Raw genomic sequence first — 25,703 nt, forward strand, 5'->3', positions numbered from 1 at the left:
TTTTGTTGGTTTGACTTTAGATTTCCATCGGGTCACTTTAAGCTTCAAATTCTTAAGGATTTAACTATTATATTGACAAAATTGTTAAAAGTATTGTTTCGTGTTATGCTAGCCTAGCATGATATTCCTGTGAAAGTTCTAGGCTCGACATCCAAATTCAAACTGCAGTTTTTGATAACTTTGAACTGTTTTTGACTCGGTTGCTATGCAATGCGTTATTCTGTGAAATTGAATGATCTAAAATATAAATATATATAGATATCGATTATGTCTTGTATATTGCCTTTTATAGTTTCTATACTGTTGTTTACTTTCTTAATGTAGAATTCTCTATACATCTCATTGTTGTTTTGACTAAACTGTCTTGACCCATTACCTGATGCTTTTTACCAATTGCTCTTTTTTCCAGTTAAATGTTGGTTTTTTTCGTGAAATTAAATTTTGTGTGGATAGGTAATTCACTTTTGGACTTCAATAAGGACTTTAATTCAAGTTTATAAGAAATCAACATTCAAAAAAATAAAAAATGTGATAAGTCAAAATTGTATAAAAGTTTGAAATCAGCATTTGAACGAAAAGTTGGTTTATCAGTAAAAAATAAACTATATACAAGAATCAAAACATACCTTCAAACACGAAATCTTCTGTATCACGCAAGACAAAGGCCAATAATCTCCTGAAGATGAAACACACGCACGTGTGTACAACACCAACTTAAACACTTCCTTTCGCGCATAAATCACCAATAATCACCACAATTACAACCACCATCCGAAAACCTATGGTACCTATTAACATCCCTCACTATAATCTCCCTCTCCACCACTCTACTTATATACTTAAACGCCTCATGACAATCCCTGCAAATCCTCAAATTCTTCACAATCCGCAACGCCTTCCCTCGTGGCGCCACGTCAGCAACCAACCCAAACGCTAGTGCCAGTTTCTCACTGTGATACCAAAGGGCTTCTATCTTATCATCTTTCCCTACTTCAAGCAACATTTGGTCATATACAGGCACATACCCTAATTTGACTATTTTCTCCATTAACTCGTTTAACTTCATATAAATTTGTTCGGTTAGTTCGTGTCTTCGGTCTCCTGCTAAAAAGACATGAACTTGACCACAAACTTCAATCCAACTCAACCCACCTTCCTTTTTTACCCTCCTCTCTCTCATCAATTTTCTAACCTCTTGCACTTCATTCAACCTTCCAGCACCAGAAAACGCATTTGCAGCAATCACATAAGCCGAATCATCTTGCGGGTCGAGTTCTTGCAACCGTTGACTCGTTTCTTTGACCATTTCAACATCACCATGATGCGCACTGACTGATAACAAAGATCTCCACATCGCAGCATCAGGTTTATGATTTTGCATTGTTAAAGCAATATTTTTAGCCTCTTCTAACCTCCCAGATCAACCCATTGCACCCACCAAACACGTGTAATGCTCAATCCACGGCTCTAACTTGTACTCCACTGTCATTTTCTTAAACCAATATTCGGTTTCATTAACCATACCCTTGTTGCAAAAAGCTGTCAGGACCGATAAAAAGCTATATTCATCGGGTGCAAGACCTTGAAACTCCATTAACGAAAACAGTTCCAAAACTGAATCTTGGTCCCCTTGTTGCGCATAGCTAGACATCATTGCATTAAACCCTATAACAATCCTAACTGACGCAAGCTCATCAAACACTAAACGGGCCTCATTAACCATCCCACATTTCCCATACCCATCTACCAACGCGGTCCCCACAATCACATTCAAATCAAGCCCGTTACTAACCGAAAGGGCATGAATCATCCTACACTGTTCCAAAGCAGCCAACTCCGCACACGCACGAAGCGCAGCCGACACACTATAAACCGAAGAACCAAAACCGCAAGCTCTCATATCATAAAAGTACGACAAAGAATCGACAGACCTGTCGTTTTGAGCAAGGCCGACGATCACCGACGAGTAACAAACCGGGTCTCGTTCGGGCATTTCATCGAACACCTTGCGGGCATTATCGGGTCGTCGGGATTTGGAATAAAAATGAATAAGGGCAGATGCGGTATAGGGTTTAGACTCGAGTGAGAGTTTAATTGAGAGAGTGTGAAGCTGGAGGCCAAATGATAGAGAGGCGATTGAGGCGCATGTTTTGAGAAGAATGGCTAAGGTGCGCTGGTTAGGGAGAACTGGGTGACGGAGCATGGAGATGAAATGGGTAAAGGCTGCCGAAGTGTTGGAGTGGCCGGAGATGAGGGATGTCCATGAGACGACGTTGGGTGATGGGATTTGGTGGAAGAGTTGAGTGGCGGTGGAAGATTGGTGGGATTTGAAGTAGAGGTTGATTAGATTGTTCAGGTGGAAGCGTGGTCGGAGGTGGTGGTGACGGTGGTGGTTTTGATGAGGTGTGCGTGGATCCGGCGAGGATCCGGTTCCATTGTTTCCGGGTGAAGGAGGAATGAAAGATTTGGAAGTTTATGCGACTCATGCCACAAAAGTTTAAAAAATACATTCGGTTTTCTAACCCCGAAGGTTATAGCTTTTTTTACCAGGGTTTAACGGATCGTGAAAAGTAATTTTTCAGTCTCTAAAACCCAAATCTTCGTTGTTAGTATAATCGTATTTGCTATTTAAATGGGGTTGCGCCGGTGATTTTTGTCCGTTTCCCTGCTACTTTATTTTAATTTTTTGATAAAATTACAAAGATTGTCCTTTATGTTTGTAGCATATTTCAGTGATTTTCATTTATCTTCGAAATTGACCTTATTTGTATTTTACGTTTTCAAACACTACGAGTGTGTTTGGCAAAGGGTTTTTAGGAGCTTTAAGCTACAAGCTTTTAGAAAAAGCTCTCATCAAGCTTTTAGAGATAAGAATAATTACCTACGTTTCTACAAGCTTCTACGTTTTCAGTAGCGTTTACAATAGTCTACGAGCTTCTAGGGTTTATAATTACCTAAATAACCTTCCAATATATATTCTATCCCACCTTCCAATTCTCAATCCAAATTAACAGCCTTCTAACTCTACGTTTCTGCAAGCTAAGGTTTCGTGAATTCGTGATCTAAAAGTTGTGAAAGTAAAGGTATGAAATCTAATCTTTGATTATTACTTGTTTCTGATTTCATTGATTATGCATAATTAAGCTATTATGATTTGATTTACGATTATATATGATACGTAACCGTGTGCGATCGATGTAATTATGTCTCTGTATATTTTAGATTAATTGCCTAATTGAGACACAATGGCTATTATTCTAAATTCATTAATAGAGGGGGTGGTTTTTGTGACCGTGCCGGTGCCGGTGTTGGTGCAAACGGGTTGCTAATGCTTTGATTTTTGTTGGCAATAAATGGAATTTAAGGCTAAAAGTATATATGGTTTTGAAATTGTGCTTTGCTACTGGTCCCCAATGAACGTAAAGTAGGCTTAGCTTGGGGTGAGAACTTATCTTCAATTAAGTTTGCAACACCATAGGTGTGATGCAAGGTGTGAGGGTTAAGAATAGACAACAATTTTGGAGTCTGGGCAACTTTAGGGGTAGGGAACGGAGGTGATGCTGCATGCTGGTGCGGAAGCAGAAACCGGTGTTGGCATGGGAGCGGAAACTGCAGGTGGCGGTGTATGGGTGTGGCGGCTTCAAATGCTGTCCGGGTCTGTCGAAGCTTGGCGAAGACGGTTTTAAACTGGGACTCGCGTCTCGCAAAGGATTCCCTCCATTGGCGGAACTCAAGTTTGGATAGTGTTTAATACTTTAAGTAGCCATGGGTTCGGGGGGATCACAGTGGCTCTAATACCACTTATACAAACCAAATCGTTAATCAAGTGGTCCAAGCTCGTTTAATAAACGAGCCCGAGCCCGAGCTTCACTTATCGAGCTCGAGCCGGCTCGCGAGCCTAAACAAGCATGTCATTTATATATTTTTTATAATTATATATATTAATATATACATATATATTTAATAATTATTAATTGATATATATATATATATATATATATATATATTTATGAAAAAAAATAACTAAATAACATATATTATTTTATATATAAAGTTATAATGAAAAAATATATACATATAAAATTATAAATATATAAAACTTAATTAATAAATTTTAACCTTTTCAAGCCCGAGCCGAGCTCGAGCTTGAAAAACTACGAAACGAGCCCGATCTCAACTAGGCTTGAGCTCAGCTCGTTTAACTTACACGGATCTCGAGCTCGGCTCGTTTCGAGCTATGTTTTCAAAGCTCGAGATTGGCTCGTTTAATACTTATTAACACACTTGAGAAAGTAAAGACTTAGATGATTGGCATTATAAGCTTCATCGTTGTTACATAGTTAAGTATTTGTTGAGCGCGTACTGCTTTTTTTTAAAAAAAAAAAGAATGATCAACCTTTGCATTTGTGCCTAGGCAGCTTATCTACAGCCTATCTTCATAACGTACACAATACAGAACTACAAATAGCCACCAAAATCCAAACCCATATCTAACCACAAAACCAAACATAGCAAAAAACCAAAAAAAACAAAAACAGAAGGCCGATACAAAGTACGTTATGAGTTACTGTAGTGATTATTAGTTGGGGTATTTTGATATTACCATAGTGATTATTATCATTTGTTACAATAACTATTATTAATAAATCAAACCATTTTAAAGTTTTAGTTTGTCAACAGTAGGCCCGAAAGCTCAATATTTAATCATCATCTTATGTTTTTATCAAACTTGTTGAACATGTAAGACATGCATATTAACATATAGTGCTTGATTGGTTAAGTATCTCATCCTATAACATCTTGCCTAATGAAAACTTGTTTAGTGATTTTAGTTTTTGATGATGTTTCCTTCTCCAGTTTATTATTTGAGTTAAATAGTGGGCATATTGGTCAAACGGGCCTGTTTGTTAGTACAAATTAGTTGAGTTAAATTGTGGAAGTATTGGTCAAACGGGCTGGTAGGAATTTTAGTGCTCATATCAGCACGGGAAATTCAAACGGGCCCGTTTGTTAGCACAAATTAGTTGAGTTAAATTGTGGACGTATTGGTCAAACGGGCTGGTAGGAATTTTTGTGCTCATATCAACATGGGAAAGTCAAACGGGCCCGTTTGTTAGTACAAATTAGTTGAGTTAAATTGTGGACATATTGTGTTTAAACATGCTTAATATTTGCAACATATGTGTGTAGCTAATTTTAATTATTTGTTTTTATTTTTAAATTGTGTATATATGTATGCACGTTACTAGATGGATTCTAAAAAAGAGAAAGGGAAAAGAGAAAATTGGACAAAAGAAATGATATTAGAATCGGTTCTTAAACAAATATATAACTAAGCACGGTCGAACTTCCTCATTCAAATGGGCTTCTCGTCAGTGAAAAAGCTATGAAGAACAAATATGACCATATGAGAAAAGAATACAACCTTTGGAAGTCACTTAAGAACGGAGAGACTGGTGTAGGCTGGAATGAAAGTACCAAGCAACTTAGTTGTTCTGATGAATGGTGGAAAAGAAAAATTCAGGTGACAAAACTCATTTAAAATTTAAATACCGGTCACAATGATAACTAACGATTTACCATTTAATTATGTAGGAAAACTCGAAAGTTCTAGCAATTCAAAATAATCAACCATCTATACAACTACAAGAAGAGTGGGATCAATTATTTGGAGATGCGGTTGCTAGTGGGGAACATTGTGTGGCGCCATCTATGGATCCAACGACATTCAGTGAGATGCATGTTGAGACCTTGAGGATGACAATGTTGAAGAAGGTGATAATGGAGATGCTTTTCAAGTACACAATGATACACCTTCTAATCTAGAAAACTTGGAAACTCTAGAAAATAATTTCTTTAGTGACTTTTTGAATGAAGTAAGTTAGCCTGATGCATCAACATCAACTGCCAGTGAGGTTGCAAAAAAAATTGAGAAGCCTACTAAAGTAAACACTAAGCCTAAACCAGTTACGATGAAACGTAAAGGGAGAGACTCATTGGGGGCTTCAATACTTAAAGACCATTTAACTCAAAGTAATAAGAATCAGCAACGTGCTCTAGAAATATTAGAATTAGATTCTTCCAAACTCAGTGAAAGTAGTAAGTTTAGTATTGAAGCTGCTATAGGTGTGCTTTACAAGATGGTAGAAGCAGGATTAGTGAGAGAAGACGAGGAGTTGTGGTTCTTTGCAATGGATTTATTTGAAGATCCCGTGAAAAGAGAAATGTTTATAAATGTGCGACATGATCATAGTAGGTTAGCGTGGCTGCAACGAAAGCAAAGGCTCACCGACTAAAGTTTTCTTTAAGGATATGTTACAAAGACATTATTGTCTCTATTTGTTTGAACTTTATTTCTTTTGGATTGATTAATTGTTTTTTAACTTGATGTTTTAGTGGCATTTGAATATAGGAAGTTATTTGATATCTTTTTATTTTAATTTTTATTTATTTGAGAATGTTATTTAGATCTTTATATATTAAGCTATTTATGTGTTTATGTTTTAGCTAGTTATGTGTTTATATGTTAAGCTGATATTGAATTTATTACCAGGGTTATTATGAATAATGAAACAAGTAAGAAGAAGCACAAACTGCATTGTTATAAATTTTTGTTGGATTCAACTTATACAAGTGATCTAGTTGCTGTATACTATTATAAGCATATATACAAAGAACCATGCATGACATCATCACAAACGGGGCAGACTTGGATAATGGAAGTTTTGAATGGAAATCCTATACGATGTGTAAATGCATTCAGAATGCATCCAAACGTGTTTATGAAATTATGTAGAGAGCTTGAATCAAACTATGGATTGCAGTCGAGTGATAGAATGTCAACTTGTGAGAAGGTGGGGATATTTCTGTATACATTGGCATTGGGATTATCTAACAGGGATGTTGGGGAGCGTTTTCAACGTTCTGGGGAGACTATTAGTAGAGCATTTCATGAAGTTCTAGAGGCAATATCCGGTAGAGATAAAGGTTTTCAAGGTCTAGCACGCGACATTATAAGACCAAAAGATCCAATTTTTGAATTTGTACCACCTCAGATCTTGAACGACAAAAGATACATGCCGTATTTCAAGGTATTGAATTAATTAATGTCATTCATGCTTGTTTATTTTGTTACTTAACTAATTTCAAATTATATTTAGGATTGTATCGGATGTATTGACGGTACACACATAGGGGCCTGCATCCCAGAGAGTCAACAACTACCTTATATTGGTAGAAAAGGGGTACCAACTTTCAACGTAATGGCAACATGTGATTTCGATATGTGTTTCACATTCGTATCGATCGGATGGGAGGGTTCAGCACATGACACACGTGTTTTCATTAACGCAACCCAGGATAGTAAATTCAACTTCCCACACCCACGTGAAGGTAATATTTAAAATTGTTTAAACATATATATGGAGTTGTTTATGTTATTTTTAATAATTCCCAACGTCTTTTGTTTTTCAACTCCTTTATCAGGCAGATATTATTTGGTTGATAAAGGATATCCATGCAGAAAAGGATACCTTGTTCCATATTCCAAGACAAGATACCATCAATCTCAATTTCAAAGAGAGCCCCCGAATAATATGCAAGAAGCTTTCAACAGTTCACATTCATCTTTACGAAGTTATATTGAGAGGTCATTTGGAATTTTGAAGAAACGATTTAAGATACTTGGTACAATGCCCAAGTATAGTGTTCAAACACAAATTGATGTTATCATGGCTGCATTTGCATTGCATAACTATATACGTAATTCTCAAGAAGATATCATGTTTACTACAATGGAGCAACATCCAAACTACATACCACGAGATGAATTTCATGATGTTAGTAACCATGACACAAGCACCAATGGTCTATTTGAAGGAGCAACGAATGAGATGAAATTTGTTCGCAACAATATTGCTACTTTGATATGTAATGCACGACAATAACGATATAACAACATTATATTTTATTCTCGACTTTTGGTATTGACTATGTTTTATTTAATTGAGAAACACACACACACACACATATATATATGTAAGTATGTATTTGTGTGTGTGATTACGTTTAGTATTATGTTTTTTAGTTATTTAGTTATGTCTATTTTGGTCATTTTATACATTTTATTAAAAGCTTCAGCACCTCTACCAAACACCTAAATATATCTAAAAGCTACAGCTACAGGCTAACAGCTTCCAGCGACCAGCTTACAGCTTCCAGCTACCAGCCACCAGCTAGTTGTGCCAAACATACCCTACACCATTTATCCTTTATCTTCAAAATTGACCTGATTTGTATTATAATTGCTATCTTATGTAGAGTGTCTAGCTGAATGTTATATAAACAATAGGTATTCTTTTCTTTTAATAATATAGTTACATATGTCCCACAATATTTTTATTTTTCTAAACTAAGGTATAACAATCTTTTTTCTTAATCTATAAAAAAAACTAATTCCTAGCGTTACCCGTTACAAACTATTGAAAATCATACTTTGGCAATTTTAGAAAATAAAGAACAAACAAGCAACAATATTTGTACTTTTTTTATTTTTCTAAACTAAGGTGTAGCAGTCTATTTTGAAAAATCTATAAAAAAAACTAACTCCTATCATTGTTTCTCAAACTATAAAAATCTATTAAAAAGGTCGGAGCCACCAACCCCTCCACAACTCGGAGAGGGAAACCACCAAAAAACTACATTAAAACAACTTTACACCAATTGGACTAGACAATCGACTTATAATTTGACCTATATTTAAACTAGGTAAAACTTTAAGACTTAATATCATTAATTATATCTTCAGTCTTCGCCTCTTTACCTTCGAAAATCTTCTCATTTCCATCCAATCCTCCAACAAGCGATAATCACCAAACCATGGAACACATCGTTCTCTCGCATCCCTAATTCCCACATTGAATCTAACAATATAAAGTGTCAAATCGAGAAAGCAAACAACGAAGGGACCTTACACGAAGCGCTTAAAGCATCCCAAACAATAAAGGCCACCTTACAACCTATGAAAATATGACTGGGCGACTCTATGTCTTGATCACATAGCAAACTAACCCGAATATTTCTTTTATGTGATTCCATTTTAGTTAAAATTTTGTCTATCTCAATCCTCCAAACAAATATATTATTTAACCGAAACCTATTTAATCCATTTCATAAAGTAGTTAAAGATATATCATAGGAAACATCAATTCAATTAACCATCTATTTTTATTTATTTATTTATTTATTTATTTTTGAATGCCCAACAAGCACAGAATATTTAGGTACTCCATACAAGGTGACTTAACGGCAAAAGGCCACCGCCAGCTGGTCCAACTTGGCCATACGAGGCCCTTAAGCGCATCTCCAATTATGGGGAAAACTCACTCGCTCGAAGGCTCACTGATGGTAAAACCGGACGCGCTCAGGATAGAACTGGAGATCACAAAGATCTTAGTCTTCCTTCATTGAGCCACCCATTTATTCCTCCAAAGTGTTGTTAAATGGTGATTGAACTTGAGTCTTCAGTAAAAAGATTAAAAACTAATACTACCTACCACTACACCATACAAACAACTTCTATTTATATTATTATTATTATTATTATTATTATTATTATTATTATCTTCCAAGTAATATTTTGTTGTCTTTTTAGAAACGGAGAAAGGGGGAAGCAAAACAATGGTTTATTTGAGTGAGAGCAGTCCAGCCAGCGAATATACAAACAAGATTACAACTTCCACAGCTGTCTAAGCCACCACTTCTACTTACAGATCTGATTCAAAATCACTCAAATTTCATCGATCCAGTACCCTACTTTTGACTTAAAACTCTTCAGTCTGTATACAACTTGTGGGTTTTGATTTAGGGGTTCCTAGGGTTTAGCAACAAATTAAATTAAATCCAACCTTATTTAGGGTAATGGTGTTTTGGGAAGGCTACGTGAGCGATGAAGTGATGGGCACATTTGCTCCAATTGTCGTCTACTGGCTCTACGCTGGCTTCTTCCAGCTGCTTCCACCACTCGATAACTACCGCCTGCACACCCGCAAGGAAGAAGATGCCAAGAACTCTGTGCCATTGACTTCGGTTGTCAAAGGTGTTTTGCTGCAACAGCTGGTGCAAGCAGTCGTTGCCCACATACTGTTCTTGGTAATTTTACATAAAGCTTTTACCTTTTGCTTCATATTATTTATAGTTTCATACCCTTTTGGTTATTTAGCAGATGGTTGAGATTTTAGGGTAGTTGGTTTCATGATTAGATGTATGTTGTTTGCATAGACAGACCGTATTATGCGTGTCACTCGTGGTTCTATAGTTCTCGTGTTCTGGGCTGTTTTGTGATCTGATAAAACTTGATCTTGATTGTTGTTAGTATTATGATGGTATGCTTTTCGTGATAATAACCGTGTGCCACGTGAGTGTATTCTTGCTTAGTACTGCTGCAAATCTGCAATTTCTTCAAATTATTGTTAACTTTAAATGCTGCATTAGAAGACAGTTATTGGTAGGGATTCTACATTCTTGGAACATCTATTTCTATTATACAAAAGGCAAAACCGAGATGAAACTTTCACAAAGTTTGTATTACGTTCTCTCTTGTCTAGATTAAATGTCAACTCAACCAAAGTGAGAACAAGAACACATTTTTAATTATCTAAAACAAATATGTATATGAGTATATCATTAATCAAACTTTCTTTTTGGGCTAATATAAATAAATGTGCAGGATACCAGATACTGAAATTTTAATGTAATCGAGGCTTATAAAATATCAGTCGATACATGCAACTAAGTGACGGTTTCTTTGAATGTGTCTTCATATGCATTATCTTGAATTCGATTTCTTTTGGTACCTTGAAATGTTTTTATTCGTTTATCATCTATTCTCTTCATACCTATAAAAAGTTAGGACTTTATATATACATCCTTCAAATAGCTCAAAATCTTATCTGCAATTTGTAAAATCATATTTACTCATTGAAAACTCTAAAATATCAAATTTAATATCTTTTTAGCGTTTCAGAAGGGTAAATATTAGATATTTGACATCTTTGTTCATGTCATATGCAGGTGACATCGCAAACCGATTTGGTCGGGACTGAAGTTCAACCGTCGATCCCCGTTCAGATTTTCCAGATCATCATCGCCATGTTCGTGATGGACACTTGGCAATATTTCATGCATCGTTACATGCACATTAACAAATTCCTTTATCGCCACATTCACTCCCAACATCACAAACTGGTTGTACCATATGCAATAGGGGCACTTTATAATCACCCGCTCGAGGGTCTCCTGTTAGACACAGTTGGTGGGGCCATCTCGTTTCTCATTTCAGGAATGACGGCAAGAACCGCAGTTATATTCTTCTGTTTTGCAGTGGTTAAAACCGTTGATGATCATTGTGGACTTTGGTTACCGGGTAATCTTTTCCATATATTTTTCCAAAACAACACCGCTTATCATGACATTCATCATCAGCTTCATGGATTAAAGTACAACTTTTCGCAACCTTTTTTCCCAATTTGGGACAAGATTCTTGGGACACACATGCCATATGATCTCATAAAACGACCCGAGGGTGGTTTCGAGGCAAGACTATCTAAAGACTAAGCCAACTCTGTTCATTACTCCATTGTATTATCTCCAGTCAAAACGTCGGTTGACCAGGCGACTTGTCATTGTTCTTTAATTTATATTTATTTTTAAGGAATCATGAGTTGTGGAATCATGAAGCACAATCAAATGAATATGCTAGTAAACTCTTTGATTGTGTTTAGTATTTTGATTATTCTTTTCTTTTTTTGTGTTTTTGTTGTTTGATTAGTTTATGATTTAACGATGCACTGATGGTTTGTAACTTGTTAGTTATTCGAGTGTTGAGCAATCTAGAACTCATGTGTAATTCGTTTGACATGAGATCTCTGTTTGAAACAAAAATTATATTTGTTGATGATGCGAATATACCAGGTCAGCAAATGTGTACTGTTAAATCTCAAAAGGGGGTTGCGGCGTAGCTTTTGTCTACCTACACATCTCTTTATTGTATGCAATTGGATCATTTTATTACTTACTATTAAGAAAAACAAAGACGGACAAAATATAAATTTGCTGTTTGTAAATTGATTTAAACGAGGGTTGTGTTTACTCTTTCAAGCCTATTGAACAATTTATTATTATTATTATTATTATTATTATTGAAGACGTACAATTAAGGTGACGACCAATAAGAAAAGAGGTTACTTCTAGTTATAACTTTGTCTCTTGGACAAACTTTACCTTCATTTTGTTTTTACGTCTCTATGATATTTGATTGTACTTCTGCACTTTTCTACCATTTTATTTAGAGATTACCAATGTTGTATTATTATTATTATTGTTATTATTATTATTATTATTATTATTATTATTATTATTATGTGTGCCCCTTTTGATTACCATTTTTAGTCTCTAAGTAGGAAACTGAATAACTTGTACACGTATTTTTTTTTTGAACGACCAACAAAATTTTATTGAACTAGCAAGACGCTAGAAACAACCGCATTACAAACCACAAATCGAAGAAAAAGAAAAAGCCACCCGAAAACAACACCAAAACAAAACACCCGCACCGACCCCACCCCAAATACAACCATTAAACCCGAAAACTACGCCAATCCTTCCATGAGAGCCCGCATTTTTTTGCTCTGTTCTTTACCCATAGGAAACTCAATATCTTTATCTCTTCTATCAAATTTGAGACTTGAATCGGGGTCCCGGAATAAACTAATGCATTTCTCCTTTTCCATAAGCACCAAACCGCTATTAAACACACCGCATGAAACACTTTAGCTTTATCCTTAGTAAATGTCGAAAATTTAAAAAGTTACCTTTTTATAAATGTAATAAATTATATTATAATTTATTATGGGTCCCTTTATTATATGGATAATAACTAGTTCTTCTGCATAAATGCCTTGTACATGACACCTTGAGTTGGGGCTTGGGAGCCTGAGAGGGTTTGATAGATCTTGAGTTCAAAGTAACGTAACAAGAATTGAAAGGAAAAAAAAGAAACTGATGTTCAAAAGAAAATGCCTTGTAGTACACGAAGCAAATTGACTGAAATAACATTTCAGTTAAAAAAAAATAAAAAAATCTAAGAGTGTTAGTGAGTAGAAATTAAAATGACAAAAAAATGAAAATCAAGGCTTTCTTGCAGAAAAAAAAAAGATAATAATTTTAGCCAAACTAGGATGAGAGATGAACCTCAAATCTAATTGTAATGATTATTGTTGTTAATTTTATTCAGATTGTAATAATTTAATTAATTATAAAAGTTGTTAACATTTAGTGCTTTAAATAAGCCTAGTCGAGTCAAGTCATAGTGTGTTCGAGCTCGAAGTTAATCGAGCTGCCTCAAGCTCGACTCCTTTTCTTTATCGAGCTAAAAAATTAAGCTCAAGCTCGGCTTGTTTAAAGCTCGAGCTCCTCGAGTCGGGTTCCTTTATTTTTTTTAAATTTAGTTATTCTTTTATAAGTTTTAGGTATCAATTGACATAATATATGCATAATTTTTATTTATTTATTCTTGGTATGCTATTATTATATATAGATATTAAAATTTAGGGTTTAATCTAAACGAGCTAACGAGTTGAGCTAAGACCGAGCCACGAGCCGAGCTGACCCTGGCTCGAGCTCGGCTCGTTTAGAAATCGAGTCGAGCTCATTTAGAATCGAGCTTTTTCGAGCGAGCCGCAAGCTTTTTAAACAACCTTATTATCATCACATCCACTTTTTTCCCCGGTAAAGTTTACGTTTACAAAGTAGTTGTTTCATCGAAACAAAAGGTAAGCGCAGTGGCGGAGCCACATAGAAGTCACCGGGTTCGGCCGAACCCGGTCCATTTTTGGTTTTATATATAACTTATAGGTACGATTTAATGGGCGAACCCATTCTTTTTCGGCGAACGGACCCGGTGTTACGAAATCTCCGGAAACATTTCACATTTCGCCGGTGAAAAAAAAAACTTGAATTTCAAAGAAACACAACGATGTCATTTTCTTCGGTTATTTTGTCGTCATTTTTGTGACATTTTAAGTACGTACCATTTAATTTTAGGACAACCATGGAGAAGAAGATTGTTTGAGGAGGAGTCTTGTCAATTTCTCTTTGCTCTTAAAAAATATGTCTAGACAAATATTGTTTTTATTATAATAATATGTGTAGCGCCATATTGTGTTTAATGGTCAGCATCATTCATCCATATTTATTTTTATTTTTGAACGGCTAAAATATAATTAAAAAAACTCATGTACCTAACAAGAAGCTTGAAACGGAGGAACACATAACAACAAACTTCAATTTTTTTTTAAAAAATGTAAACTTACACAAACTCGACCAATCAAGTTCCTCTCTCTGCCCCTTTTTTTATCCATGGGAATGTACTCATTTTGGTCTCCACTATCATCATTTTTAAAAAGTATTTGAACTATCTAATGGGTAGTGGTTATATGAATGATGCTTACATTTATTATATTGAAAATGAGTTGTTTCTAATAGTCGCAACCGAAGATGTTATGATTCGTTTTCAATACATGAAAACGTGTATAGAACAATTATAATACGTAAGGTTTATTTAATATAACTTTGTATTTTATTTTAATGTTGATGATATAAATTTGTTATGGTTGTGATATTGTGTTTTTTATATGGCCGAATGATGGACCCGACCTATCTGGGCCCAAAAATTTTGATGCCGGAAAAAATATAACACCAAAAAATTCTGAACCTATAGAAAAAAAATTCCTGACTCCGTCACTGGGTAAGCGTGCAACAAACTTCGCCGCTACCCCTTTTTGAATGATAACAATGTAATTTCGTTTAAAATTTAAGACATCTAAGAAAAAATTTATTGCGTATGAATGTAGGGTACAAGTCATTTATATAGTAGGTTCTAATTTCCCTCCATTTAATAAACTTCGCCTAATTAATACATTATTGAATTCACTATATTAAATACATATATTTCTAGAAGAAATATGTTAAATACATATGTTAAGGTATTAGATTATTTCAAAAGTTTTTTTACAGTGAGAAATGCGAGAAATGAATGTGTAACTCAATTAATCCCTAATTTCACTCCATTTCTTATGTGTAGGTGTGTTGTGTAGGTGTGTATGTATGTGTGTAGGTGCGTATGTACGTGTGTAGGTACGTATGTTTGTATGTGTGTAGGTACGTAGGTTTCAATGTGGCTCTGTACATTTGTATGTGTATAGGTAGGTTTGAATGTGTATTAAGACATAAATACAACCAACCTACATACATGTAGGTAGCATCATAAGCAAGGGAGTGAAAAATTAGAGATTAATGGAGTTACACATTCACTTCTCGCACTTCTCGCTGTAATATCATTTATCGCAAGATCCATCCCCTGTTAATACATATATATACATACATACATATATATAGGGGAATGTTCATGTACATTTTAATCTTAACATAAGAACGTAGGAAATAATACCAATTTATAAAAAAATAAGAACTTAAGAAACAATAACAACTACAATACCAGTCTACATAAACAATTATTTATAATAACAAAGAAAAGAACCTAAAAATTACAACAAAATAATCAAAATCAAGAAAAAAATAATACCAACAAATACTTATAACAACAAAAGAAAACATCTAATAATAAGACCATGTGGTATACTCTAACCCCTACATAGGTTAAAGTGACATTGCATTTTAAAGATGGATTAAACCACTCCCCACTTGTGTTAAGTGTGTTAAAAAGGCCCATAGGTTATGCTTTTAACGGGTTAAAAGGAACAATATGTATTAATTACTAATTGATTTGTTATATTAATTATATGTTAAATGGGTTAAACCATTTCCTTTAAATGACATAGAGTGAAAGAGAAAAAAATGATGATGTGGAGCTTATGTGGAATTAAGATGGGTTAGTGTATACCTCATGGCCTAACAACAAAATATAAATCAGCAAATCGTTATAACGTCTCATATTGGAAAATTAGCAAATACGAACAAAAAGTAACAGCAAACACCTAAAAAAATAAACCTAATAATAACATCAAATTGGTTCTCACCGTTTTCATGTTAAGAATAAAATGTATTTGATAATACATATTAAATATATATATTAATGCACCTTTAATGATAACAATAACTATCAATACTCAATTATGAAATGTGTTTATAACAGAGGAAATACCATAAAAACCAACATACTTTCTGTTTTTATACATTAAAGTCTTTTAACAAATTTTTGCCTGTTAAAGTCCTTCCACATATTAAATTTGAAAAAAAAGGTGGCATGACTTATAAAAATAATATGAAACTGATTTTATTTTTCTCTTATAGAATTGCATTAACTTATGTAATAATAAAACTATACACAAAAATGTATGCAATTCTAAAATTATTGTCGTTCATTTCATGAATAAGAACATCAATAAAAAAATGAAGCAATTATAAAACAATTATTTAGTGCAAAATTAAAAGTGGTGTCTAAACAGTTTTAATTTTGAGTTGCTAAGTAGCGATCGGAAAAAGAAAAGGGGAAACTCAACTGATTCAAAACATATGAAAACTGAAAACTACAAGGACAGTGGGTACCATAGTATTGGAATAATTTGGCGACTTTGGCTGCAATAAATGAATAATTTATATATGTATGTTATTCATCAACTTGAAGACTAGTCTTTAGATGAATTGAAAAAAGGATTGATTTCATGTACCAATAGTTAAAAGAAATATCAATATTAAGTGACGAAGAAATACCCGAATTATTTGGAGAAAGACGAGCATATATGGTGAAATAGATGAAAAAAATATATACGTAAACAAAAAAAATCTATTTTATATGGTTTTTATAAGTTATGTCATTTTTTTCAAATTTCACATGTGGGGGGACTTTAACGTGCAAAAAATTGTGGAGGGGCTTTAACGTACAAAAACAGATTGTATGTTGGCCTTTTATGATATTTACTCTTTAAAGTATGTCGGGTTATATTGTACTTTTATGAATCCGCTGCGACATGCGAGGCACCCACTAATTATTGTAAAAAATGAGTGTTCATGACTCCTTGGTAAAAAAGGAAAGATATTTTGAGTTAGGTTATTTAGCTAAGAAACGTTTAAGCTTACAATTAAGAAAAATATTTGGGGTTAGTTTGGTATTATATATTATCTGAATTCTAAAGATGTCAGAAGGACTTGAATCCAAAACCTTCTTAACTCTCACAACTCAAAAATGTTTAAAAACTTTGTTTTTACTGATTGACCAACAATTAACCCCATTAATTTAAGCATTAATTATTAATCTGTCATATAGTTTAATGCCTATATGACATTAATGCTTTTAAAATTAACTTTATATGTTTTCCCAATATGATTATTTTGACCTTTAATTTGAATAACTTTAAAAGCATAATTACTAACAAATTAGTAATAATCGGTTTTGTATATTTAAAACATATCCAATTCAGTTTAAGGCATCTCATATACAACTAATCACATTTTGTATATTTAAATTTAATTATTTCATATGACACCATTTAAATATTTTCCTAGATGCCCATATTAAACACAATGAGAAATATAATCAGCTTGCTCACACTATATCACTCGGAACTATATAGAACTTGTGGGGTTTTATTGGAAGTTCGATTTTACTGCAATGGTGTTTTGGGAAGGGTATGTAAGTGATGAAGTGATGGGCACATTTGCTCCGATCGTGGTCTACTGGTTGTACTCGGGGTTTTATCAGTTGCTACCATCCGAGAGTCTGGATAAATATCGGTTGCACACAAGGAAGGAAGCAGATGCAAAGAAAACGGTGCCAATGAGTTCGGTTATCAAAGTTGTGTTGGTTCAACAGCTAGTTCACGCAACGGTTTCCTACCTCATGTTTTTGGTATGTTATGTTTGTTTGTTTGATGTTATGATTTATAAAGCTCTTACAATTATTTAGTTGTTTCATGATGGTTTCATACTTTCATAATTAGATATGAGTATGATGAAATTGCTTTTATGCTAATAGTAACATTTTAGTTAAGAAATTATATATACATCATGTTTAGAGAAATAAAAAAAGATAGAATACCACTAATTCAAACTTAACTATACATTATAATTGATATATAACACCATTATATATAATGTTTTGTACCACAATCATTTGACAAGTACAATATTCATGTCCTATGTAGGTGACATCAGTGACAGATATTGTTGGAACTAAAAGTGAAATCCAGCCACCACTCCTAGTACAGATCTCTCAGTTCATCATTGCCATGTTTGTGATGGACATGTGGCAATACTTCATGCATCGGTACATGCACACAAATAAATTCCTGTATCGACATGTCCATGCTCAACATCACAAAATGGTTGTTCCTTATGCAATAGCCGCGCTTTACAATCACCCCGTCGAAGGTGTATTCGACACAATCGGTGGTGCAATCACTTTTCTTGTTTTGGGAATGACCCCAAGAACCGCGGTTATATTCTTCTGTTTTGCTATGGTAAAGACCATTGATGATCATTGTGGAATTTGGTTACCGGGTAATCTTTTTCATAAGTTTTTCCCAAACAATACTGCTTTTCATGATGTCCATCATCAAGTCCGTGGAACGAAGTACAATTTTTCGCAACCTTTTTTTCCAGTTTGGGACAAACTTCTTGGGACCTACATGCCGTATGAACTCGTGAAGCGACCCGAAGGAGGTTTCCAAGCAAGACCATTAATATCCAAATATTAAGTTTGCTATGTTTGTGTTTGATTGTACTATCCGATCAAGACTTCGGTTGACCGAGGTAACTTGACATTGTTCTTTGAATTATATTTATTCTAATGGATTGTTTATCACAAACAAATGAATTTGCTAGTAAAGGTTTTCATGTTCATTTATATGGGCATGGTCAATGATGAACTAGTAATTTGGTATTTAAATGTCTTGCAATGGTTTATGCCCACCATTATAAAGCTAACCTCATCAATTGCACCAATGAGTCGTAGTCTATTTTTTTTATTAAGAGTATATATTGATGAGTTGAGCCGGGCCCAATGTTGTAAAAGTAAGATTATAAGGCCGAGTAATCGCTATAAGGTATGTCGCCGAGACGAGTTTCTGTAAATCCGCTTAATTACTAAAAATCGGTCAAATGTGGTCAACCTCAGCCATAATCACATCTTATCGGTGAACTTGGACCAATTTTGACTCAAAAAAATAAAACATAGTTCGTATTTAAATAATATTAAATAACAAATATCATTAATTTAATTAAGATTAGTAATTTTTAGAATATTTTATTATATAAAAATTTATTTCTTTTATTTATATTAATATTCACCTATTTTGTTATAAATATTAGTAAACTTATGATATTTGACATATATATAATATCCAAAAATTCATTTTCTTTATAGTTACCATGTCCGAGTACTCTCCGAGTCCGAGTACACTAACTCCCCAGTCGGCCGCCTAGCGACTTTTGCAACCTTGGCCAGGCCTGAAGACTTCTTTTAACTTGAAAGAGCTCAAGCTCCGCTTACTTCACGCTCTATGTCGAAGGCTTGAGTTCGGTCCGTAAATAATTTTATAAATAATAGGTTCGCTTACATTCGTGAGCTTAACCAAGGTTGGTGTGTGAAGCTTATCGAGCTTGTTTATGCATTGTTTGATTCGAGCTTTTAACGAGACGATTCCAACTTTTCAAATAGCTTAGTCAAGAATCTACTTTATAAGAACATCATAAGTATTCTTCTTCATTGAACGATCCTTCATCAAAATAAGGTATCGTAACGGGAATCAATCAGGGCTTCATCCTCTTCATCAAAGATAACGATTTTCTCAAGTATTAGGTATACTCGGGTTTACGTGCAACAAGCTAGTACCTTGTCCAATATCAACCAATTTAGTTTATATGTAACTAGATTCAAACTAGTTAGTTGAATCATAATTACAAACTAATTATATATATTATATTGTTCCCGGTCACTATAACCAACTCTAAGATGGTTAACATCTCACAGATTGCACACTTCTCTCATTCCCCCAATCTTCTCCCGTAGCCATCGCCGCCCAATTTGCCAATTACTACTCTCCGTCAGATTAACATGCTATTAAATTATTTTTTTGGTGAAAAAGAGGCTGTGGAATAAACTTGCTACACAGAGGTGAAATAATTTTATTTCGTTCTTTTAATTACAATCTATCACTGTAATTGTTTGCAGATTTCACAAGTTGACTCGCAAACTAAACAGATCAAGCTACCAATCATTGGTCTGGTGATGTCTATTGCCCACACATGGGAGCATATGTGTCTGGTCTAATTCAGGTAAATGTTAGCATTTGTAACTTGTAACTGAATATATTGTTACTATTTCACTAATAACTAAACCATGTTCTTATTTAGGGGTGTCTAATTGGACAACAAAGAGGGATAGAGAGATATGATTCATCTAGGGGCCACAAGATTTACGCATACGTCTATTGGTGGATACATAAGGTGAGAAATAAAAAGAATTTTAAATTTTAAATAAAATACCATAATGAAACGATATGTATTCTTTACAAATTCTTGGATCATATAGTTGCCTACTCATTTGCATGAAAGTGGGAATGCAATCTGAACCACAAAGACGAAAGTAGAGAGAGATGTGGGATAACACCATCAATTAATGTAAGTTAAAAAAGTTACAGTTAGTCGATTAAATTTAAAAATCATGACTAACTGAGGTACCCAAATTATCTAATAAACTTTTATTTCCATTTAATATCTATCTATTAGTTATGTGCCTGATCTTAAATGTCAATGGCATAACCCTTTATATTGTCAATCTTCCATGGAGTGGTTGTGTTGATTATATGTGTCTTTTCAAAAAGAAGGCATAAGTTCTTATGACTTCTATATCACTTTTATGCAAATAACGAGCAATTTAACTTGATGTTGTTCTGTATTTATTTTAGGCTTGTAGTCTCTTAGTACAAAAGAAAGAAACAAGTACTCTCAGGTGAAGAGGAATGTTTCGTTTTTGTTATGAATTGAACTAATATGTGTGATTGGTAACTAGGCCACCGATTCTTGATTTATATATTTGTGAAACTGTTATATATCAGATAGAATATAATCTGGCTCAAAACACTATCTAACATATATGATAATAGATGTATATGAACAGTTAATGTTTCCTGAACATTTTCAAGTTATTTTCTTAATTAGTACTTACAAAAGACATTGATTTTCACTCTTTTGTGGTACTCATTATGGTATAACAGAGAATGTTGAAGAAATCTTCTTAATGACTATGAGAATATGCACACGCGATCCAATTTATCTTTCCTTTTTTTAACATGCATAGTCTTCTAATATGTAGTCTTAAATCTTGAATCAGGGACAAAGTGCAATTTGTGAGATTAGTTAGTCACTTTCTATCTCTGATTGTCTTGTAAATATTCAACATTGTTGAATTACAAATTAACATGTTTTAGTGTCCTAAATTACTACAGGAAAGAGAGACACTAAGATCTTATAAAAGTTTTGTCACTCCTATTTCGGTAGCAACCGGTGATGATCTTTGGTAGCAACTTGATATAGCGTTTGTACTTTACTAACTCTGATGTTCCTGTATGTATACAGTTTTTTATAAAATATCCGATATGGCTGACAACGATTGAATAAGAGGCAAGAGCTCATCATGAGATGCAGGTGAAAGTTGAAAAGGAGATGGTGCATTTAACGATTGTAAATTTCTCTTTATCAAATATGTTGTTAGTTGATTGAGCTCATCCCCTGGCAGCATGCATGTGGTTTAAAAAGAGTAGTCGATCATGTACATACTCATTATCTTAACGAGTGTACAATGATATTAAAAAAAGAAATAAATACTGTTTTTGTTTATAGTTCAATGCAATATAATGATGACATTATGATGTTAAACTTCCCGGCCACCGGGCGGGTATAAAACTAGTTATATTATGATTAATCTACGTTAATTAGTTGCTAATTAACTCATTTATAATCTCACTCTGGTAGAAACCATTATCATGTCCATTTCACCAAACTCCAGTGAGGATCGTTTTGAGTTATAGGATTCTCTAATTTAAGTCAAATAGTGCAAAAATGATGTATCACTTTGTGTTCGTTTTCATCTACAATTGCTATCAATTGCTTCATGTTGCACTGGATTGATGCATGAATTCAGTTGATTCTTAAACCTCTATATACTTGAAAATTGAAATGAAATTGCATGACTATTTGTATAATTTCATGACTCGATTTTCGAGGCATTTGTGCGTTACCATACTCATACGGAACTTACAAATTGTTTTAAAGAACTTTGTTGAACATGAATACTCAGCCACAACCGTCAACGATATGTATGTTTGTTCTTGCAGACGAAAGATACTTTGATGCATGGTTGAGGTTCTTGTTGAAGACAACGATTCGAGTGAATTTGTTTATATTGAATCGTAATTTTATATTTCATATTATTCATTTTTTTGAATACGATATTGTACAAAATTATTTCCTAAGAATAACGAGAGTATTATCATTATTATTGTTTAACTATTATAATCTTAATAAAGAGAACCTGTTTTCCCTACATTAACATACGATAATGGTGCGCTTGATTAGCAAAACATCAATTGAATTGGAAAACTTTTATTCCTAGCGTGTTTGGTTTGTAAAATTTATTGGAATTTGAATTTGAAATACAAGGGTAAGTAGTTTGGCTTAAATTATATTATAGAGTTAACATCATATAAAGCTTTTTTACTTTCGAAATGGCGATCAAAGGTTTGATCCCCGCTAAAAATAGTTTGTAAATAATATATTTGGCTGTTAAAAAAAATCCTATAAATGTTTAGTTCAAATAAAAAATTATGCTAATGATAGAAGAAAGAAACGGTAAGATTCATAAAACAAATAAACCGATTTAAAATATATTCTAAGATAAAAAAAATGAGATTTTCTAATATTAAACATTTTAAATTATTTGGTCAATTTGGTACACATAATGTGTAGGAACCGAATTCGTGAATTGACTCAAAGTAAGACTTTCTTTGGTTTTAATGATTTTTATTCCAAGAATAGTATCAACTAAACCCATGTCTTTCATGTCAAATCGTGCCTTTAACATGTCTTTTGTAGATTGAACCATTTTATCATTGCTCCCAATGATAAGCATGTCATCCACATAAAGACATAAAATAACATAACCTCCATTTGTGTTTTTAACATAAACACATTTATCACACTCATTAATTTTGAAACCATTGCTAATCATGACTTGGTCAAACTTTTGGTGCCATTGTTTTGGAGCTTGCTTCAAGCCATACAAAGACTTGATGAGTTTGCATACTTTGCCCTTTTGACCAGGGGCGGAGAAACCCTCAGGTTGCTCCATGTATATCTCTTCTTCCAAATCACCATTTAGAAAAGCCGTTTTTATATCCATTTGGTGCACTTCCAAACTTCGTAAAGACACGATTGCAAGCACCAACCTTATAGAGGTTATACGTGTTACAGGTGAGTAAGTATCAAAATAGTCTAGACCTTCCTTTTGTCTAAAACCTTTGATCACTAGCCTCGCCTTGTATTTATCAATACTTCCATTGGCTTTCATCTTCTTTTTGAATATCCAACGATATCCAAGTGGTTTGCAACTAACTGGAAGATCTACCAATTCCCAAGTATGATTTTGTAAGATCGAATCAATTTCATTCTTAATTGCTTCTTTCCATTGAGGTCCTTCAGGTGAGGTCACCGCTTCATGGTAGGTATTAGGTTCACCTTCAACCATAAAGCTTACGAAGTCAGGACCAAAGGATTTTGCAACCTTTTGTCTTTTGCTTCGTCTTAAATCACCATCCTCAGTCTCGGGCCGTTCATGTGTTCCTTCATGACCCAAGTCGTCATTTTGTGTTGACGAGCTTGCACCTACATCATTCGCTCGTGATGATGAGGCCTCATGTGTGTGTCCTAACTTAGGAAACACGTGCTCAAAATACGAGACAGTATTGGGGCTTGCCTCCATGAAAGTGTTTACGTGTACATTTGGATTTTTGGATTCATGTACCAAAAACCGATGTGCACTACTATTGTGAGCATATCTAATGAAAATGCAATCAACAGTTTTGGGACCAATCCTAAGAGCTTTAGGTGGTGGTACGGTGACTTTAGCTAGGCACCCCCACACTTTCATGTATTTGTACGAAGGTTCTCTTCCCTTCCATAACTTATAAGGAGTCTCGTCCCTATTCGAGAGAGGTATCTTATTTAAAAGATAATTTGCCTATAAAATGGCACCCCCCCACATGTCATGGCTCACCCCAGAACTAACCAACATGGCATTCATCATCTCTTTCAAGGTACGGTTCTTTCGTTCCACCATGCCATTTGATTGTGGAGAATAAGGATGGGTTAATTCATGTATTATGCCACTTTGTGCACATAAATCCGCAAATGGTGAAACGTATTCACCTCCTCGATCGCTTCTCACACGTTTAATTTTCTTGTTAAGTTGTAACTCAACTTCATTTTTAAACAAGATAAATTTTTTTATTGCTTCATCTTTACTTTTAAGTAAATATACATAGCAATATTTTGAGCAATCATCAATAAACGTGATGAAATATTTGTTTCCCCCTCTTGTTGGGCACATTTTTAAATTGCACACATCGGTGTGAATTAAATCAAGTGTTTCGGTTATTCTTTCAACCGATTTGAAGGATGATCTTGTAAGTTTGGATTCAACGCATGATTCGCATTTCGAGTTTGTATCAATGTGGAATGTTGGTATGCTTTTTAATTTAATTAAACGACGAAGTGAATTGAAATTTACATGTCCTAATCTACCATGCCAAACATTTGAATTTAAAGACTCAATAATATAAGCAGAAGTAGATGCCTTATTCATTTAATTTCCAATCACGGTTACATCAAGTTTAAATATACCATTGAGGGCATAGCCCTTACCAACGTACATTCCACGCTTAGTCAAGACAAATTTGTTCGACTCAAACACTAAACGAAAACCAAACTTATTAAGCAACCAACCCGAAGCCAAATTCTTACGAATTTCGGGCACATACAAAGTGTTGCTCAAAGTAAGCTCTTTTCCCGAAGTCATCTTCAAGATCACATTCCCTTCACCCTTGATGTTGGCCGTTGCTTGATTCTTCATAAACAACTTAGCATCACTAGCAGCCTCCTTAAAGGTGCTAAAGAGGGTCTTGTCACCACACACATGATGGGTCGCACCCGTATCAATGAACCATCCTTGCGGTTTGTCCCCCACAAGATTGATTTCTTCAATCATTGTCGAGAGCTCGGTGATCATTGCCACCAACGGTTCACCATTTTCATCCACCATATACGCACACTCACGCTTAGGCTTCTTGCATTGGTTCGCACGATGTCCATTCTCATTACAATTGTAACAAACACCTTGGAAGTTTGAAGATTGAGGTTTCTTTTTCACAACCTCCTTCTTCGATCCAAGGTTCACCTTTCCCTTTCCCTATTCATTTTACCCTTACCCTTATGCCCCCCCTTAGAAGATTGTCCAAGTTCAACCATGTTGGCCTTAGCCATTGGCTCCACATGAGCTGATTTTTGAGCCGTTTTATTGTCTTCCTCAATTCGAAGACGAACAATTAATTCATCAATAGTCATCTCCTTTCGTT

At 34.3% G+C, this 25,703-nt stretch overlaps 2 protein-coding genes and 2 pseudogenes across 2 annotated transcripts; 3 read left to right on the forward strand and 1 right to left on the reverse strand.

The window, feature by feature from the left end:
• Positions 1–658: 658 nt before the first annotated feature.
• LOC143575944 (putative pentatricopeptide repeat-containing protein At5g52630 pseudogene) lies at positions 659–2,347 on the reverse strand (annotated as a pseudogene).
• A 3,625-nt stretch (positions 2,348–5,972) lies between these two features.
• Positions 5,973–7,946, forward strand: LOC143575943 (uncharacterized). Its single transcript, XM_077060174.1, has 4 exons — positions 5,973–6,256; positions 6,554–7,091; positions 7,161–7,392; positions 7,486–7,946. Exons 1-4 carry the CDS (start codon positions 5,973–5,975, stop codon positions 7,944–7,946), a joined length of 1,515 nt encoding a protein of 504 aa, XP_076916289.1.
• A 1,953-nt stretch (positions 7,947–9,899) lies between these two features.
• On the forward strand, positions 9,900–11,892 carry LOC143575945 (very-long-chain aldehyde decarbonylase GL1-9-like). Its single transcript, XM_077060175.1, has 2 exons — positions 9,900–10,149; positions 11,071–11,892. The coding sequence occupies exons 1-2, from the start codon at positions 9,919–9,921 to the stop codon at positions 11,611–11,613; spliced, it is 774 nt and encodes a 257-aa protein (XP_076916290.1). The 5' UTR covers positions 9,900–9,918; the 3' UTR covers positions 11,614–11,892.
• Positions 11,893–17,686: 5,794 nt separating this feature from the next.
• On the forward strand, positions 17,687–19,067 carry LOC143575938 (very-long-chain aldehyde decarbonylase GL1-9 pseudogene; annotated as a pseudogene).
• Positions 19,068–25,703: the final 6,636 nt, after the last annotated feature.

This window comes from Bidens hawaiensis, unplaced genomic scaffold (genome assembly GCF_021521415.1).
Source record: "Bidens hawaiensis isolate Kalapana, Puna unplaced genomic scaffold, B.hawaiensis_p1.1 tig00027810_1, whole genome shotgun sequence".
Classification (NCBI taxonomy): Eukaryota; Viridiplantae; Streptophyta; class Magnoliopsida; order Asterales; family Asteraceae; genus Bidens; species Bidens hawaiensis.